The 20,673-nt window shown below is 38.6% G+C and overlaps 1 protein-coding gene across 3 annotated transcripts in view; it reads right to left on the bottom strand.

Annotated features, from left to right (window-relative positions):
* Nucleotides 1–20,673, bottom strand: part of LOC143024711 (transmembrane protein 8B) — a 41,347-nt gene continuing 20,674 nt past the window's right edge. For 2 of the 3 annotated variants that reach the window (XM_076183760.1, XM_076183763.1), the window contains 3 exons: nucleotides 17,965–18,189; nucleotides 14,151–14,297; nucleotides 1–12,278 (listed from right to left, as the gene is read on the bottom strand). In XM_076183760.1, coding sequence (XP_076039875.1) covers nucleotides 12,021–12,278; nucleotides 14,151–14,297; nucleotides 17,965–18,189 — 630 coding nt within the window. In that variant the 3' untranslated portion in view covers nucleotides 1–12,020. Of the gene's footprint in view, nucleotides 12,279–14,150; nucleotides 14,298–14,953; nucleotides 15,265–17,964; nucleotides 18,190–20,673 lie in introns of those variants that run through there. The other variant, XM_076183761.1, reaches the window with a different exon arrangement.

Genomic DNA, 20,673 nt, shown 5'->3' with positions numbered 1-20,673 from the left:
TCTAGATGTGGGAATCTTTATTTCTTGTGTGCAGACAAAAGTGGATTGGTACATTTGTCTGTCAGGAACATGTTCATAGAAATACAAATGTGTCAAATATACTTCTAGATGGCTTAAGTTATATAGATTATCAAATATCAAATACTTACAAGATAAATTGTTTTTTCCTTTTGTTTATTTTTTTTTACAATCTGATAAAAATACAGTGCACCATTTAAGGTATATGGATAAATATGACAAAGGGCAGAGTTCTATGGAAATTAAGTTAAAGGACTGCCTTTCTTTCAAATGTGAAGATCAAGGTCAAGTGATATCCACACATATCCAACACTTTTTTCATTTCCAACTAATTCCATGAATTAAAATGGTAACTGTATACATCCTACATTATCAAATACAGTCCTCTTTCAATCTACTATATTCTACACACATACAACTAAATAAGATTAACAGATTCTTCATGATTCAAATAATGATCTACTGTAAATGAAGTTCTCCCTGATTAATAATAGCAATTCAAGAAACGTAACTAATATACAGATATTTAGGTATAACAAAAAGTGAAGACACGTACCACATATCTACTGATACCAAACATACAAATACTGAAATGTAAAGAAACTTCAAGTGCCTGAAAGTAAAAATTAAGAAATATGTTACCATCCATATCAACTATAAATACCTATATATATAAAAATAACATGGCCTTTATGACATAGCCTGCCATGAAAATGGAACGTTACAACTCTGAGAGGTGTATTCTGTCAATCTTCAGCTTGGAAATGTGAAAAGTATATTCAGAAACAGTTGGGCAGGCAACAACAACAAAATATGATAACACTTTCATTTTACCACTAGTAATTATGGGGATGATACTAATTCACATGCCTTGACGTCACCAATTACTTGACATTTCTTTATGCAATGCAATTCTCTTCATATCTCAAGACAATGCCTTTGGCTATTCTAAAATACAGACCAACAACTACTTCAGTAAATACTTCATATACCCATCTTACTGTTTACATCCTCACGACCAACACTTCTCCCCATATGCATCATGACAGTTTTTGAAATATAGAAACTTCAATGCTCATAAAAATCATAACATCATCACACATTCCATTCAAGTACTATTCCAAAATCCTATGCAATTTTTATCCCTTTTCATATATTTTTGTAATTTCTACTTGAACTACTAATACAATTTTCCTTTAAACTGTTATGACAGTGAAAAAGCCTTATCTTTACCTATACCACAAAAATTTGTACATGAATCACGCAAAATTGTGCACAGCATCAAAATTCAACTCTTGAAAGAATGTACAAAAATTTAGTATTATTGAAAACCTACACCACTCATTTTTTCTATGTAGTCAGCCCACTCTATGCCCCATTTTCCTATGCAAGAGCTCACTACTTTCTTATCAGTCACAAGTTCCTCATAAAATGTATATTTTACAAGGAAGAGGATATGATTACAATATGCAAAAAAAATTCTTTGTGGGGGTCAAACTAGCCATTTATAAGAAGAGCCAACAACAAAATGCACATGGTTATCTAGATGGTCTAAAATTTACTATATCCAATATAATAAAAATGAAATAATAGTTAATTTCCTGCAGTTACTGAATCTATCCTTGTCTTTCTTTCTTGCCTTTTGGCAGATGCTAGTGTCAGTGATAGAAAAAATGGTCACTTTGGCTTACTTAGTATCACTCAACAAATCTGTTGCCCTTGGTCTTTTTAGCAGGAGACTGATGGATCCCAGGTAACCAGCAATGGCCAAAAGCCACAAGAAGTCACTCCAGAAATGAGTACAGACGCTCCTCTACTTACGTTCATTCGTTTTACGTTTTTTCGATTTTACGTTTGAACCGACGGTAAAAACAAAATTGTAAAACAAAATTTTTTGAGTGAATTTTTTAGTTTACCGCACTCTCTGTAGTTCAAATGATACTTGAGCACGACGCTGCGTCCATTGTTTACATTGCGCAGACGACGAACTGAAAATGCCTTGCCTCCTCCTCTTCCACCATCTCAATTTATGTTGCTTGAATTTAATCTATTTGAAATTAATGTTATTATTTTACAATGTTATGTGTTTAATAAATGATTTAGGGGTGTTTTATAAGATACGGTAATAGAATTTACCGATGTACAGTACAGTAACAACTTACGTTCATTTTCAACTTACGTTCGGCCGTTCGGAACGTAACTAAAACGTAAGTTGAGGAGCGTCTGTATTGTGTTTTCTGGATGGGATGAAAGGGGGGCAGTGTAGAATGAGGTGATTGTTGATGTTGTTATGGTAGTAGTTTAACGGCACTTCTATCCATGTGGACAATCTCATATCACTGTTGTGTCATCTTGTATTTCATATGTTAACTTAATTAGTCAAGGGAATTTATAGTTGGGTTAACAGTTCTGTTTTCTGTAGGAAGTTGTGGGGAGATGATAGAGATATTGGAGTTTTGTTGGCCAGGTTCCTGCAAGTGGGGCAATTCAAGTCTGTAACCAGATCTACTCTTTACTAGATGTAGCCTGGTTTGTGATTCACTCGTCCAATCCAATCTCTTCTGCACCACAGGATTAGCCAAATGCATTTCATTGATGGCTCATATAAAAATAACCACAATTCACTTCATGCAGAGGTGTTTTCTGTTAGTATATTGAATTTATATTTTCAAACGTGTAATTGCAAATTGAAGATACAGACCCCTGCTGTATTGAACAAAAGGTTCTCTTGTCACTGTCTTCAAGAGCAAAACAGCTGTTTAAATACTGTCACTTCAAATATTTAAGAAGATATATTTGCTTGATGACTTTTCCAGGAATCTATAACTATACAGAATCTAGAACTGTTAGCAAAGAGGCTACTATTGTCCATAACAAAACCTATATCTGTTTAAGCTACATCTAACTGTATGGAAACTATAGCTTTTCTATAAGAAAACTACACCCATCAGTGAGTTAAAGTGTACTTATAACAAATGTAAATTCTTGTGTCTACATAAAACATATCTAGTGAAAATGGGATTGATTATATTTGCATGGAAAGAGTCCATTGAAACCTCACAGCGAGGAGCTACATATATTCTTTGAGTAGCTAATTATACCTACAATACAATAAGCTGCCTTCAAACTTCAAGTTCATTTTGGAGGGATAACACTTTGTTGTTTCCCTACTGAAATGAAGCTCCACTGATAAATAAAATGTCCATATTTGTTTCTAATGATCTTCAATGTCTAAATAGTATCAAGTTGGGAAAGCTGTCATATTCATCATCACCAATGGGGAGCATATGTCAGAAGGTGTGCTGTTTCATTCGCACATTGACACAATTCCCAATGATTTCCCGGAGCAAGTCTCCATGAGATCATACTTCCTACTCAAGGCAGCACTTATCAGGTTCAGTTAACTTGCTCTAGCCATGAATTCAGTGGGCATCCTCTTCATCTCCACCAAGGGTTGTTGAGATAACCCTGTGAGCAAGATTGTTATCGAGGAAGTGTGCTGGTAATAAGCCTTGACTGAATCACATGGAACAGTCATTGGTTTGAAACAGTCACACTAGTGATACCTCATCATTCTCTGAAGACACATGGGACCAAAGATGTTAAAACACCTCTTCAATTTAGCATTCAAATGTCCATGTCTCACAGTTGTACAGCAGTGCAAGGATGTCATACAATGTTTGAAACTTTTCAGCTATCTCATAAATTTTCATGTCAATAATAGTACATCAAGTTTGATATAAGTGTTCTGAGCCACATGAAATTGTGCTATGCACCCGGGGGGGGGGCTACAATGATGTCGGATTCTTACAAGGCCTTTCAACTGGTCTTTACATATTGGCCTTGTTTTGTGGACAATTTTTCCATATTAGACATTTAGCTCCCATTTATAAAAGCTGAACATTTAGGTTATTATGTGATAAGACTACCTCACTGTTTCAATTGTCTAATAAAGATCTGTCACCTTTCTTACCTCATATGGGGAGATATAATCCCAACTCAAATGATCAATTCATATCTTTCCTCTGATGAAAAGAAAAAGAAAAAGTTCACATCATCATTCAGGCAGAGGAAAATTCACAATTACACATTAGTTTATACACTAGTTCACACCTATATTCTAGTATAGAAACCAATTCACATATTTTGTACAGGAAGTTAAGTTCCCACAACATAATTCCAGAAAGATTTCCTCAAGTAAAATAAGAAAAAATGGACAGTTATACAAATAGTTCAGTGACCGGTGCAAACATGGTGAGTAATAAGTATCATAATATCAATAAGAATCTTAAGTTTTACATGTAACAATGAAATAAAACTGATAATAATCTAACAATATTTCCATGCTTCTATGTACAAAGCTGTATATGTAAAGTGGGTACTAAAGAATCTGAAACCTTTATTACTTTCATTCTTCAATGCGTAAATCCCACTGCACAGTAAGTATATCTTGCAGCGATAAATGTCATATTATGTTATTCAGCTGAGGGACAGCCTCCAACCCAATCAGGCTCTTGATTAATTGGGAGCCCATTCAGGTTGAGGGCCATCCCTCGCCTGACTGAAATTATCTACTGATTACCACAACAAAAGCTACTGAAAGCACAACTGTATTGATTGTATTATGGTTGTGTGACAACATAAATTTCTTGAACACATCCACAACCTGACTTTTAGAAATAAACTAAAAGAAACATGAAGAAAAATATATCAATTCAAACATGGAAAATCTTTATACTTTTATCAAACACTATTTTTCATTTCTAATCATAATATTGCAGGACAATTCCTGGATGTGCCCATAAAATAACTTCTATATATACCACAAAATGGTACAGGAAGAGAGGAATTTACCAGTGGCACACATTTCATTGACAGAACCTCAAAACGTCTTTACACCATATGATATACACATCAAAAAGGCATTGAATTATTTTTCCATAACACAACTCAAAATGCCAAAAGACAATACTTTTAAACTAAAAATTTTCTTAAAATATCTTTCTTCAAGTTGAGATCAGAAAAAACAACAACTTTTGTGCTTAATGGTAAGAAGTTGAAAGAAATAACACCATTACATTACTTTTGTAACCTTGATGTTGAGAAGGGATATATATATATATATATATATATATATATATATATATGTATATATATATATATATATATATATATATATATATATATATATATATATGTGTGTGTGTGTGTGTGTGTGTGTGTGTGTGTGTGAACCGTTACAAGTGACATTAATGTTCTCACTGGCAGCCATAGGTAGTGGCAGAGTTAAGGCTAAGAACCTGTTAATTTGTGTCCACATATTGGACACAAATAAACTTATGTGCACTGCAGTAAAAATCTCAAATTTTGAGTTGCTAGACTGGAAAAAATATACACATAATACATTATATCAGTCACTGGCTGATATCATCTCCATATCCACATTGATTCAAGAAGAAAATTACCAAAGCCAGTGACACCAATTCTTTTAATGAGCCTTCTTTTTCCTGTGTGTAGTGAGTGCTATAAACATTTCATTAAATTCTATAACTGCACCTACAGTCAAAGTAAGCTATCATACACAGACAGCTAATATATTTCATATACACACAATATTCTCTTAAAAGTGTAAGACTGTAGATCCTGTCTTCCATCTATGTGACTAGCTTCATAAAGGTCTAGAGCCTTCTATTTCTTTCCATTCTCTCATTCTACAACCAAGTGAATGAAACTAACAACATAACTGCCTTGTAACCCTCCCAAAAATATTTTACAAAATGAAGACAATCTTATGTAAAAAATTCTTTCAGACAGATATTTGGTTATGATTCAAACTATTCATTATTTTCACTCTTATATCTTTCAAATTATTCATATATATATAAAAAAGAGTACTCAAGTACTATATATATGCATCAATTCTGGCAGTATTAAATTACTTCCTTTGAAAAGATAAATGCATGAATGAAAGACAGACTAGAGATGGTGGAGAGAGAGAGAAAGACAAAGGTGAAATAGTGAAGGAAGGAGGGATGGTATAAAAGAAATGAGAGAAAAAGAGAGAGAGAGAGACATAGAGATATGGAGATAGAAGAGAAAGGGAGAGAGAGAGCTTTTGCTGTTGATAATTCACCAACTCTTTTATTATAGACTGCATTAGGAAGACAGGAGGGGCAAGGAAGAGGCAAATACTGAGAAAGTATGAGTACTGGTGGGAAGGAGTGGATGGGGATGATGGGATACTCAAATGAATTACCACTTCTTCATTACTGCAAGACTGTAACTTGCCATGCACTCCAGTTTGTTTTTGCACGCAATGCTCTGTTTGCCACAACAAACATATACATACAACCTAATCCCTTAATATCTACAAGTGCTCCCTGGCGAATGGGTCACATACAAGGCATGATGGTGTTATTTCCACATTTTCTAGATGTTTTGAACATTCTGCGAATTTTTTTTTTTACTCAAAACTCACAATAGGATGACAACCAAATCTGAACCACATCTTAAAGCAAGTTTACTTACATTATTTATTGTTTTACTTAGTATAAAACTGATTAATATATATTTATATTCTCATACTATGATCCTGGGACCAAAATCTGTACCTGCACATTGTGGTCCTGCAAGACAGATATCGGAGAGAATCATCTTCCTAATCTCGTCTTCAAAACCCATCAATACCTTCACCCCCACCCGGAGGTGCAGCCCCATGTGGCTGGCACTCCATCCCTGGACTGTGCCAAGGATCTTTACCATCTTTGCGTTTCCTGAACAGTTTCTCTCATTCTACTACCTATTACTCCAAGCTGGTGACATGCTTTAGGAACCGTTCTGCACTAATACAGCACAGACAGTAATCCAAAGTTTTTTTCCATGAAAGATCCATGGGAGGGCCTGAGGACTGATGCCAGCCACTGTGGGGCTGTGGGTTTCCAGTTAGTGAATTGTGAAGTATTATTATAATCTTTTGTTAATTTCCTGTCAGCCGTGTCAATCTGGATTAGTATTCAACAGTGCAACTAAGAGTTTTGACTATGCTCCGACAAATAAATTAGAATATGCATGTATTCCCAACAAAAATGATGAAATCCCCATATGTAAATGTATGCATATACACACATACATACACTCAAATGATAGTTCACCTTGTGGACGGAGAGAGGATGAAGAAGTGCAACGAGTGCCTGATCTACCCAAGACTGAAATATGCAGCATAATCTAAAATCAAGGATACAGATAGAGTTGCATCTGTACATGAATTAAGGCTAGGTATGACAAATTGGTGAGTAGAAGACGGGACCCAAAGAGCGTTGCTCCTTTCCTGTATATTGCAATTAAGTAAATACATACACACACACACACTTACTATTATGAGCTAGCTATAAAGAAAATGTCCTGCACTAATACAATAAATTCAATAGTCCGAAGTTTCTTCCTAGCAAAATCTATGACCCTTGCCAGCCACTACAGGACTATGAGTTTTCAGTCACCGAAATTTGAGGCAACAATTATCATACATACATATATATCTACAACACTATTTTTGTGAATACAATAAAAAAAAAAAAAAAAAAAAAAAAATAATAATAATAATAATATAAATAAAAAATAAATAAGATAATCCTTTTTTTTTTTTAAACAGGAGCAAAATAATGGTAATGTGTGTGAATATTCAAACAATAAACCCAATTTCATCCTTGGGAGTAAATGAGAGTAGGTAAAGGTCTGTTGTTCTAGGCATTCTTGAGTACTGTTGTTGTTATGGCTCGTAACACATAGATGATTAATATGTAACACCAATGAAGACTGTTGCTGTTTGGGAAGAATGAATGTAGCTCGGCAAAACATAAAGTGCTCCGTGTATTCTTTGTGGCAGCTGCACCTAAGGCAATTGGAGTATGGTGCTGATTCTGAGGGAATGCAAGATGACCTAAACATAAGTGTGCCTGAGTAAGAACTACACCAAGACACTTACATTCGGGTAATCATCTACCACGTAGACGGTACCAACTGGGACCAACAACAGGTACCAGTAAATGGTGGTCCTGCGAGACAGACATTAGAGTGAATCACCTCCCTGTCAGCTACATCTGGAGGTGCATCCTTGCCTTGTGGGACTGAAATTTACTCTCCAGACCAGGCTTAATATCTCTCTATAGATTTTCTATTTCCTCTTCATATACGGATACCTGAAAACTGGCGAATGCTCTGTCAGGCTCTGTTGAGGAGGCACTATGTCCCACTGTATTGCCTTTGACATGAGCAGGGCCAGATTTATGTGTTGTGGGACCCTGTCCACCCTGCATTCAGTCACAGTCAGCTGATTACTCATTTTCTTGATCCTGATACACCAGAAAAAGTGCATATACTATTGTAATGGAGTTGGGGCAGGGTCCTTAAATGCGTGGGGCCCTGGGCCGCGGCCCTATTGGCCTTGCCCTAAATTTGGCCATGGACATTAGTGGTGTGGTGGGGGCCAGGGATGACACTTTATTCACAAAGTGCTAAGAGAGGGAGGGAGGGGGGCAATGAATGGAATTTGGATAAGTGTGGGAAGGATGTTGAGTGAATGATGTATGATTTGACCTAAAAAAAAAAAAAAAAAAAAAAAATATATATATATATATATATATATCTGCCTTATCCAGAGATACCGATTGGCCAAGATACAACCACTACACAGAAGAGACAGAGCACTCAATATCCTGTCCTATACTAACAATTCCCAGGTAGCATAAAAAAATTCTTTTCACCAAGGAGCTTACAGGGTATGGCCAGCTTCCTGAGCCCCATGGGTGTCCTGCAAGAGACAAGAGGGCAAAAGATTGATTGACTGATGCAATACCACTCTTATAATAAGTGACTGTCACAATAAATCTAACAATATTGCTTACATTGGTAATTATTTTCTTCTGTTTTGCATTTCAGTTTCTTAAGAAAATTCCAGTTAACCTCTTCAATACGAGTCAAGTTCTCATGGGTAGCATCAGCTGCCTGATGTATGACGATTCAATGATGCGTCACAATACTCACATTATAAAATATAAAGTTACAGCTGTATCACTTGTTCTCTTTCACTCTGAATATTAATAATTACAGAAAATATGATCAAGCCAGTTTACAGAATATGGGGGGGGTCACTTGACTACAACAACAAAATAAATATAATCAAGGCGCCAATGCTGGGATCCTTGTATACCCACATAGGCATCATTGTATGGAAAGGGTTAATGGTTACTATGGCAACAGAAATTTCTTATGAATATTACCATCATTCTTTTGGTAGGGGGAAGAGGGAGTATGAAATAAACAAATGTAGATACACCATTTAGTCTACCTTCTACACTGAGAGGAGAGATATCTAAGTAGGAATGCTTGAACATGTAGACTCTGATGGAAAAGGCAAAATGGAGAGATATACTACAACTGGGAAATATTTTACAACACACTTTTATCCTTTTGTACTTGACTTCATTCATGAATAGAATGGCAATGATGACACATGAAAAGGGTGTAGGATTGAACAAAATATCCAAGTTAAGTAGAGAGCTTTTCATACCAAAACAGTGCACAGGACCAGGGAAGAATACCTACAAGTGGCAGTCCTGCAAGCTGGATGTCTAGGAGAGTCCTCTCCCTGTTGCCCATCTTCAAATCATGTCAACACCCTCACCATCATCAGGAGGTGCGTCCTTATGCCCTTGGGCCAAAAATCTCCCTATCTATTTCCTTCACCTTTTCACTAAAGAGCTGACGACTGGCAACCTCTCCCATCTCCCTACTATTCCCAGCTAATAAAAGCAGAGTCCCACATTAATACAACACAGACAATAATCCAACATTACTTCCCAGGACTGCTGTGAACTGCTGTGGGACTGTGGGTTTTTTCACCAGGAAAACTCGAGACAATAATTATTATTATCATTATGACTGTGTGCAACTGCGAAATAAATACCTATATAAATTGGAGGAACAAATCAAAATGCTGTTGAGACTCAGATGGAATATGACATACCAGTGCTTCATTTGTGCTATCAGAATATTCATGATTTCAATTTACCTGTAAGTATGGAAAAGGTATACTACACATGAACATGCAGCAAAAGGCTCTTCCTCTTTTGCACTTTTGGACAAAACATTGGGAGATATCCTAAATTTTTTTTACTGTTCTTGTAAACATTGGGTCATTCATATTTAATCATGCTCATTTAATCCTTTTGTACTTGACCTATCATATTTCTTTTTAGAATTATAAGAATAAAGCATCTATGATGAAATGAAAACTCTAATGGATGAGATGCATTCTTGGATTAAAGTAAAGTTCTGTGGTATTAATATATTCATGAAACAAATCCTGTCACATTCTAAAACTGAAATGGCACTACCTAACAACTGGTGCACTGCGGATTCTCTACCCTTCATGTGGAGACTTGTCTTTATGTACTCTTGTTCCACAACAAACAGCCTCACCGAGGTGTTTCCATGACCTTCTCCATGCCAGAGCTAAATCTGACTTTCTCAACATGGCATGTGAAACAACGAAAAAAAAAACAGTGATGGGGATGAAATCTTATGAGGTAAAAAATATGAGGAAGAAGTAACGAGATGTGGAGAAGCCGTACTTAAAAGGAGTGATGGTAGAAGAAAGACTCCCTCTCTTGATAAAACTTAAAACGAATGACGTTTGAAGTACAGAGCACGTGCATCAAGTTGTGAGATTCAAATGACAAAACCTAATGAAATTGGCACGTTCATGTTTTTTATTATGATGACACATTTTATGGCTTTTGTTGTGAAAAAATAAATGTCTGAAGGATGAACCTCCAACCTGAACAGGATCTCCAATGAGTGAGATCCTGTTCAGCCTAGGGTCTAAGCCCAAGCTGAACAAATTCATCAGTCATTTATTTTGCCAAAATTAAATAGAAATAAAAAGAATGTGAATGGCATTACTGTGTCAACAAACTTGCAATGTTGATCATAACTTAAGACCGAAGATGAATTGTGCATGTCTAATACAAGTGCAGTACTCTGAAGCTAACATTCCCTCCTTTTTATACACATCAGATCTATCTACTTCCGTTTCATATTGTCTGTTTTTGTGCAATAACATCTGAAGTTCCATTGATGTTCAGGAGAAAAAATAAAAATAAAATAAAAAATAAACTTAAGACACTGGAACACTAACAATGGTCCCCTGTTTGAAAATAGAACACAATGTAAAGATCTCCAATAATACCAAACGTGCAACTGGAAGAGGAGCTTGCTGCACAATAGGAGGGCAAGATTATTCTGTACCGAGGCATACACCAAAAATCATCTGCATTTTCCCTTAAATCTCCCTATAAAAATATCATGTTCCTTTATGTGAAGTGTTCCAGCACACTGTCTGCAAGGAGTTCTAAAGCTTAAGATTAAGGAGGCTTAGAAAGATGAATAACATCTTTGAGATCACTCGAGCTGTGATGAACACATCCAACCTTCAGTAAATCAAACTGAATATTACCTGTTTTTTTCCTTTCTGTATCAAACACAATTAGTGCACTGAACATCAGTAATACAGAGGAATGATACTGTGTTAACAACAATGATAATTACATAATGTTTCAGTGATGTTTGATTCAAAGCAAATGCATAACTATGCATCAACAAAATGGTTAAACCATGACATAGATACTGAAAATTTGTTAAATAAATATCTACAATAAATATATAGATTAATAAGAATAACAATGATCATTACATCCAGATCATGCTAATCATACTTGAAAATCATATTTTAATCATTACTCATAGCATTTGCGAGTGGAATAATGTTCATAGCACAGACAGTGCCTAAATGAAGTGAAAATGATAACTAGTACTGTGAAACTGTACAAAATAAAAATAAAAAATAAAAGAATACAAAAAACAGAATGTCTCTAATGGAGTTCAAAGAACCTAAATATTAAATTTTTAGCTCCCTGGCATATCCTAAAGTCACACTTCTCCTTGACCTACGACTCCAGAGGACAAACGAGGTAGTCCTGGTCGTCCCCGAGCAGAAAGTCAACATCGGATGTGACATGGAAGACGGGAGAAGAGGCAGTGTAATCCACCCCTGCCCCTACATCCAGCAGCTCCGAGTCATCACTACCTTGGGATGATAATGACAAAGTGGTGGGGTCAGGGGAGGAGGTGGAGTGTGGGCGATGGGACGGCAGCAGGAAGACGAGGGACAGAGCGATGACGACGTGCCAAGCACTGTGTACATACTGTGGGAGAAAATTAACTACATAAGCACATATACACATGCACCAAATTCTTAATGTTTATGTACATACCTATTAAAACTTTATTTAGGGAAAATAAGCAACTTTAAGTCATTTTGGTCTGATATACATTAATAAATGTATTTGTAAAGAGAGACCCAGTCAACTCCAAAACTATGGATTACGATAGTAAAGCATACTCATAGGAGACCTTTTGGTCCAGAACATAATTAAATGCAGAAAAAGAACTACATAAATAAAAAACAAACAAATAGTTATGATAACGACTTCCTTTAATCTTTACTGACTGGAAACTTGCAGCCCCTCTGACTACGATTACCATATTTTACGGCTTATAAGATGCACTTTTTTTCCTAAAAAATACCCTGAAAAATACTAGTGCATCTTCCAAGATGAATGTTGTATTGTAAGGCAGCACCCACGAATCCAGTGGTGACGAGTTCTCAGGATTTGAGGATGAATAAATTTCTTTTAAGCTTTATATTTCTACATACATATTTTTGAAATTTTTAGTTTATATTTATGAAAATAAAACCACCCTTGGACAATGAAAAATGTATAGTATATTTACTAATCACCAACTAGTATCATCGCCACACAAACAAAATCGGACAAGCGATTTCATAATGTAAACAATACGTCCAATACGTGTTGTTGGCCGCCACTTAAACAAGAAGAAGAGATGGACTGCTTCACTGTGTGTACGTATTTACCTATGGCTTGTGACACTGCCTCTGACCCAGGGCAGTGGACAAGGTGCAGGGATGACCTGTCATCCAGGAGGTGCTAAGATAAGAGGCAGAGTGGAGGGGAATGGAGTGTATTTAGGGATGGAATGGGTGGGAATGATTTTATGCCTATTTCTTTTTGGCTACCTCCCTTGTAAGGGGGAAAAAGCCTTGGTATATGTATGTATGTATGTATTTTTATTTACATAGTTGTAAATTTGTGGTGAGTGCTCCAGCAAATTTGTAATGAGTGCTGAGACAATAGTGTCTTGCAGACTCCTTGCTTCTTATGTTTTTGTGTTCAGTGGTCGGGTATAAGGTGAATGTGTTCTTGTATGAGAATGACTTTTTTTTTCCTTAGGAATTTCTTTCAAATATTAGGGTGTGTCTTCCAAGATGCAGCGTCTTGCAAGCCGTAAAATACGGTAGTCTTCATTGCCTCCCATGACTGTTACCAGTCAGCAGGAGAAAGAGGAGAGGAGCATTGTCAGCAGTCAGTTCTCCTTATGTGGGGAGGGTTAGCCAAAACTGACTGAGAGATCAAGAGCTTGGTGCAGAGAAAGAGCACCACCTCTTCAGGGTTGCACCTCCACTTAAAGGCGAGGAGGTATTGAGATTGAATGGATTTTTATCTGTATTTTATGTGGGTTTGGGTTTAGAATAACCCCCTCTGCCACCTTAAACAAAAAAACTTGATGATATGGTTTAACGTCACAAACTCGCCCCTATCACAAGGCTAGGACAGTGTGTCTTACTGAGGACATTGTAGCATGGAATTTAATGAACCATGCCTTGGTTCGACTTCCCTGTTGGCAGCAATTGAAATGCCATCCCCTTGTACTTCACTGTAAGTAGCAACACCCTAACCTGCTCAGCCACCAAGCTTCCACAAAAAATTAATCCCATTTATAGGGAAGATGGCCGAGTCAAAGCAAACTTTATGCCATAAATGTTCACGAGAGAAAAACAAAAAACCAATGCATCATTAATCCCTCCACTCTGCCCTATTTAGTTGCCTTTAACAACATACAGGAGATCAGTACTGAGGTCTCCAGAACCCTTGCCAAAGGGTGCACTGCCAAAATAACCATCAACCCATTATCAATACAGCCCCATTTATGCTTACCTTATAATTGTCTTTGGTCTGAATGAGTGCAAACATGATGAGACCAGTTATGGCCAGAATTACTCCAAAGCTACGGTGGAGAATCCTGCGCATGCTGAACACCGGCCAACTGCCCTTCTTCAGTCTCAAATACAAGGTATGGCCAAGCTGGATAGAAAAAAATAACACAAAGATGTATTAAATACAGTGAAACTGCAGTTTAGCTCCAAAGATTATATAAAAACATTTGATACTAATACCTCATACATTGAAGAAGACACAGAAAACACAAAATGCCTCATCCTACACAGCCTTACTCTTGCCCTAGAGGGTAACATAATATCTCTTTCTTAGTGACTTGTGGGCCAATCTGGTGGCTGTTCCCAGTTACCAAGGAACAGCAGGTTTTCTGCAGGAGACCCAAGGCAATGGATTGACTGATACATTGAATTACAGATCAACAATCTTGACTAATTTTGAATGACATACCTCACTTTATCCAAAAGTATATGGGAATGGAATGGGTGGGAATGGGTGCATGCCTTTAACTTGGCTACCTCCCTTATAAGGGGGAAGATGCCCTTGGTATATAGATAGATACATTGATGTATCCCTCTTTATTTTCACATCTTAAATGGGAAATGCATTTTCAATGAACAAACATCCAGACAACAAAAATGTTTCATTGAATTATAACCTTTTTATTTAATGGAGATTAACTGTATAAACATACATACATACCAAAGGGCAGTTTCCCCCTTATAAGAGGGTAGCCAAATCAAAGCAAAAACTCATCTCAAAAACATTTACTGCCTCTTCACATTTTAGCACCTCATGGATGATGGGTTGTTGTTGTTGTTGTTGTCGTTCCCTAGACTGTCTGTCCGAGCAGTCCCGTCTCCCCAAGGAAGGCCACAGCCGAAACTGGGTTTTCCCACAAATCCTTTATAGAGTGTATGTTGTGTTGTTTGCGTGCATGATTGTGTATAATGCAGTCTTCCATTATGCGTTGTATGGTATGGGGTGAAGTGTTACATCCTGGGCAGCTGTTCACAACACGGTCGTCCAGCCTCTTCTGGTAGCTTAGAAGTGCTGGGTGGTGACCGCATCGCAGTCTGGCCAAGTGGACTCTGTCCTTTCGTGGGAGAGAGGATTCAGAAGGGTGGATATCAGGGGGTCTGGCATGCAGCAGTGTGTTGTCTTTCAGTGTGTTAATGGAGCGGTGAGTGATATGATTATGAATATGTTTCCGGAGGCTGGTATTTGGTGGTTGTGGAGGAAGAGAAGAAAGTATCTGTGCATAATAAAGGTCTTTGGGTGTAGTTTTAATGTTTCTTGGTGTGTGTGGGTGTTCTGCTATGTAGTGTAGCGGGTGTGATGTGTTTGTGGTGGCTGCAGCAAGTGTTTGTGTGCCTCTCATGTCGAGGTGGTCCTTGACTTTGAGGACTTTTGTTTCATGGTGTAAATGGTCTGTAGGTGTTGTATTTGTGCAGTCTGTAATTGTTTTTAGGGCTTTGTTTTGTATGATTTGAAGGGTGTTGTGGTGTGTCTCACTGAGATTAGGAGCCCATGCAGGACTCGCATAATTCATCACTGAGCGTATGCATTGTTTGTATATTGTTATATTAGTTTCTTTGTTTTGTCCAAATGTTGTTCCAGTGATTGACTTAAGTGCGTTAAGTCTAGGTGTGCATTTGTTTTTTATGTTTGTGAGGTGTTGTTTGAAAGACATGGATGTATCGTATGTTACACCAAGAATTTTCGGTGTGTTTGTGTGTGGTATTAGAGTGTTGTTGATGTAGAGATGAGGTATGTATTTGTGTTCTTTTGTCCAGTTGGTGAGAAGTGTTGCTGTAGATTTGGTTGGAGCTATTTTGAGTCTGTTTGTGATGAACCATGTGTTGAGTGTGTCAAGGTAAGGCTGGATTATTTCTGCAGCTTTGTCTGTGTTACGATGTGTGCATGTGATTGTTATGTCATCTGCGTAGGAAGAGATTTGTATTTCTGAGGTGTCTGGTGTGGGTAAGTCATGCATGTATAGATTAAATAATGTGGGGGATAGAACCGAGCCCTGTGGTACTCCGTTCTTAATGTTTCTGATGTGCGATGATTGGCCATTATATGACACATGAGCATTCCTGCCTGCCAGATAATTGGCCAGCCATCTTTTGGTGTTATTGTGCATGTCTGTGTTATATATTTTATTTGTTAGGTTGTGGCGGGGGATAGCATCAAAAGCTTTACTAATGTCCAATGTTATAAGAAGTGTTCTGTGGTGGGGCCTATCTGAATTGATGCCATCTAAAATTCTTTGTGTGAGGTTTGTCAGAAGAGTGTTTGTGGAGTGTAGTGGCCTAAAACCGTGTTGTGAGTCAGCAAGGGGAATATATGGTGTGACAAGTTTAAGTATTAGGCGTTCAATGACTTTAGAGGGGGTGCAGAGAAGTGTGATTGGGCGGTGCGATGTTGGGATTGTTGGGTCTTTGTTCGGTTTTGGAATGGTGATTATTTTACCATGCTTCCAGATGTCGGGTATAGTGTTGTGTGATTAGCTGTAGTTTGCAATGTTTGTGAGTGCGTGTATACCTTGTGGTCCAATGTGTTTTAGGTGGATGTTGCTTATGTTATCAGGGCCACAGGCAGATGAGTGCTTGAGATTATGCATTATGAGTTTTGTCTGACTGTCTATGAAGGGTGTATAGTCTGAGTCTGTGGGAAAGTCTTTCTTACATCGAATGGTGCGTCGGTCGTCAGGGTGAGATGTAAGATGGCTCGTCTGTGCAAAATGACTTATGAGTGCGTTTGCTTGTTGTCTGTTTGAGGGTATTATCTGTTGTGATTATTGCTGCGTGAGAGCGTGTAGTGTTAGTGTTGGATAGTGTGATGCTGTTGAGTGTTTTGTACAATTTGCTGGTGTTTGTTTTGTGATCAAGTGTATTGATAAAGTTTTGCCAATTTTGTGTTTTTTGTTCATGTATTTTATTGGCAATCACAGTGTTTAGTGTTTGTATTTGGTCTGCTATGTTTTGAGGGATAGGTGTGGGGGTATCGTGTTTAAGTGTGTCACGTTGTCTGATGAGGCCTTGGATTTCTGGTGTGAAGTTGGGGTTGTGTGATTTTCTGTTGCCTCTAGGGATGTATCTCTTGTCTGCGTTTTGTATGATTGTATTAAAAGCGTGCACAGCATTGTTTATGTTTGTGATTGGTGTACTGTTAAGTGTTTCAAAATGTTGTTCTGTCTCTTCAGTAAAAGCTTCCCAGTTAGCTCTCTTGTAATTGGTGTAAGTGTGTCTGTGGCCAGCTGGGGTGCATCTTGTTTTGGTGGTGATGATGATTGGAAGGTGGTCAGAGCCAAGGGCTCCAACCACTCTCCATGATGTTGTTGGGGTTAGGCAGGGGGAGCAAAAGGTGATATCAGGAGAGGAGGGAGTGTAGAGGGCTTGGTATGGGAAATGTGTATGATTATGCGTGTTGTTCATGATAGTCAATGAGTCGAATTGAGTCTGTATATCAAGCCCTCTGTCTGTGTCAGGGTTGTCGACATACCAGGCAGACGACTTGGCGTTGAAGTCACCACCCATGATCAGGTTGGGGATTGAGGTTAGTTGGCTAAGTTGAGGTCTGAAGGTGTTTGGAACTGTGGGGGATGATTGGGGGGGGAATGTACATGTTAACTATTGTCAGTGTTGAATTGTTGCCTGTGCGGATTCGAATGGATTGGGTTTCTGTTGTGTTATCTGTGATGGGTTATCCCTGTCCCCTTGCCACTGTAGATTTATGACATTCTAATCCATGTCCGCACATAATTTGACACAAAAACGTATGCAAGACTTACTGGTATGGATGCTGCTATGGCCATGGGCACCATAAAAGAAGCAAGGGCTGTGCGGCTGTACTCGACGGCTGGTGCGATTATTACAACCCCAAGGGTGTGAAGCAGTGAACTCCATTGCTCACTGAGACCACCAAGGCCGACAACAGTGACCCAGAAACATAACAATGAGAAGAAGAAGTCGGTGAACTGGAGCACCTCATACTTGGTCAGGCAGTAGGACAGCACCTGTGAGGACAAGAAAAAAAGATCTTACATACATATTTCTGTACCAGTGGTTTTTAACCTGGAGAACTTGTACCCACAAAGGGTACAAAACCTTAAACCTGGGGGTATGAGACATAATAGCCAGTGCAATGGTACTGTATTAATACCATGAGAAAGCAAAGCAAGGTTTGTATCACTAATCCTTTTCATATGTTTGCATTGTATTGATAGGGGTTACCAGGCTGGATAGAGTGAGAAATGAGGAGGTGAGGAGGAGAACGGGAGTGGAAAGGGAGTTGGGAGATGGGGTGGATGAAAGAGTATTGGGATGGTTTGGACACATGGAAAGAATGAGTGAAGAAATACTAGTAAAAGGGGTGTGGAAGGCAGATGTGGAAGGAATGAACATGAGGGGGTGACCTAGGATGAGATGGATGGATGGATGGGGTAAAAGGGGCTTTGGGGAAGAGGGGAATGTCTGTTGAGGAAGGACAGGAGAGGACAGAAGACAGGGGTGAATGGAGAATGGTTGTATATGGATGATGTTGTGATGCATGAGGTGGAATGGGTGGGGGATGGGAGGTGAGGGAGTATGTGTGAGAAAAATTTGACGCAGCCTGAAGGGATTTCTCCCCATCTTCTTTTCTGCATGAGGGGATGGAGAGGGGGGGGTCACCGATTTAATGAAGCAGCCTTGCTGTGGATGTGCTATGTCTTCGACACTGCTTCTGACCCAGGGCAGTGGACAAGGTCCAGGGATGACCTTTGAGTTCTCATGAATGAAGAGTCTCCCCTGTCCCCCATGAACACTGCCTGGGTCAGAGCGAGGAGAAAAAAAAAAAAAAAAAAAAAAAAAAAAAAAAAATATATATATATATATATATATATATAAACCTTGTACAGCACAATTTACATTGGGTATTGGTTAATTGCAGTGCTTGGTAACCTTTATGAAATCACATGTTTTCCCATGGTGGGACCAATGAATTATCTCCTTACTGCCCCTGTCTTCAAAACCCATCAACACCCTCACCTACATCTCATGATGCTTCCATGAGGGGATGACATTCACCCTATGGATGGTGCTAAGTTTATGTATCTATCTATATACCAAGAGCTTTTTCCCCCTCATAAGGGAGGTAGCCAAGTCAAAGGCACATACCTACTCCCATCCACCACCCTCTTCCCTCCCTCTCATCTTAGCTCCTCATAGATGATGGGTCATCCCTGTCTCCCATCCACTGCCATGGGTCAGAAGTAATGTTGCAAGACACAGCACATCCACAGCAAGGTTGCTTCACTTAATCAGCAACCCCCTCTCTCCATCCCCTCATGCAGAAAAAAGATGGGGAGAAATCCCTTCGGACTGCATCAAAATATCATTCACACATAAGCACTTCTTACCCTCCCCCATCCCCCACCCCTCCCTTTCTTGCAAAACAGTATCATCTATACACATTGTCCACTCATCCCTATCTCCTGCCTTTTCCCTTTCTTGTTCAATATTCCCCTCTTGCTCAACACCCCCTTCATCCCTTCCATCCATCTCATCCTTGACTGTCCCCTCAAGTTCACTCCATTCACCTCTGCCTTCCACACCTTTTTTTACTCATTTTCATCAGTCATTCTTTCCATGTGTCCAAACCATCCTAAATACTCTTTCATCAACCTTATCTACCATCTCCTTTTCCACCCCCACTCTCCTCCTCACCTCCTTGTTTCGCACTCAGACACTGCTGGAGTTCAAAAGGCAAAGTGAAAGAGGAGTAGTCTGACATTGGAGGTATATACATACATACATACATACATATACCAAGGCTTTTTCCCCCTTACAAGGGAGGTAGCCAAAAAGGAAAAGGCATAAAATCATTCCCACCCATTCCATCCCTGAATACACTCCACACCCCTCCACCCTCCCTCTCATCTTAGCACCTCCTGGATGACGGGTCATCCCTGCACCTTGTCCATTGTCCTGGGTCAGAAGCAGTGTCGCAAGACACAGCACATCCACAGCAAGGCTGCTTCATTAAATCGGCGACCCCCCCTCTCCGTCCCCCCATGCATAAAGGAGAAGACAGGGAGAAATCCCTTCGGACTGCGTCAAAATTTGCTCACACATACTACCTCACCCCCATCCCCATTGGAGGTAAAATTAGATATTTTGAAGAGGAAAGAGTAGGGAGAAGGTACGTCTGCCATAAGTCAAAATGAAGTGTTTGAGGATTTTCAGCCTCCTGCCTCACCCTCATCTTTGTCTGCCCACTCAGCAAAAGATGAGTTAGGCTGAGATCCCTACTGTTCCTTAGCCTTGGGAGGGACATCATCTGATAGAATACATGGCGAGTGAAAGGTAAATAAAAACATTTTCTGTTTATTTCTTTTGCGCAGTACTTTACATTTTCTTATGTGACTATTTTCATGTATTCTCATGTCTGTAGGGGTGACTTTTGATGTGCTGGAACACATATCCTATTATCACATGTTATAATGGGTTCAGTATACAGT

This window comes from Oratosquilla oratoria, chromosome 4 (genome assembly GCF_046742065.1).
Source record: "Oratosquilla oratoria isolate Oo_2021 chromosome 4, ASM4674206v1, whole genome shotgun sequence".
Lineage (NCBI taxonomy): Eukaryota > Metazoa > Arthropoda > Malacostraca > Stomatopoda > Squillidae > Oratosquilla > Oratosquilla oratoria.
The sequence above is the reverse complement of the archived record's forward strand: the minus strand, read 5'-3'. Positions and strand labels throughout refer to the sequence as shown.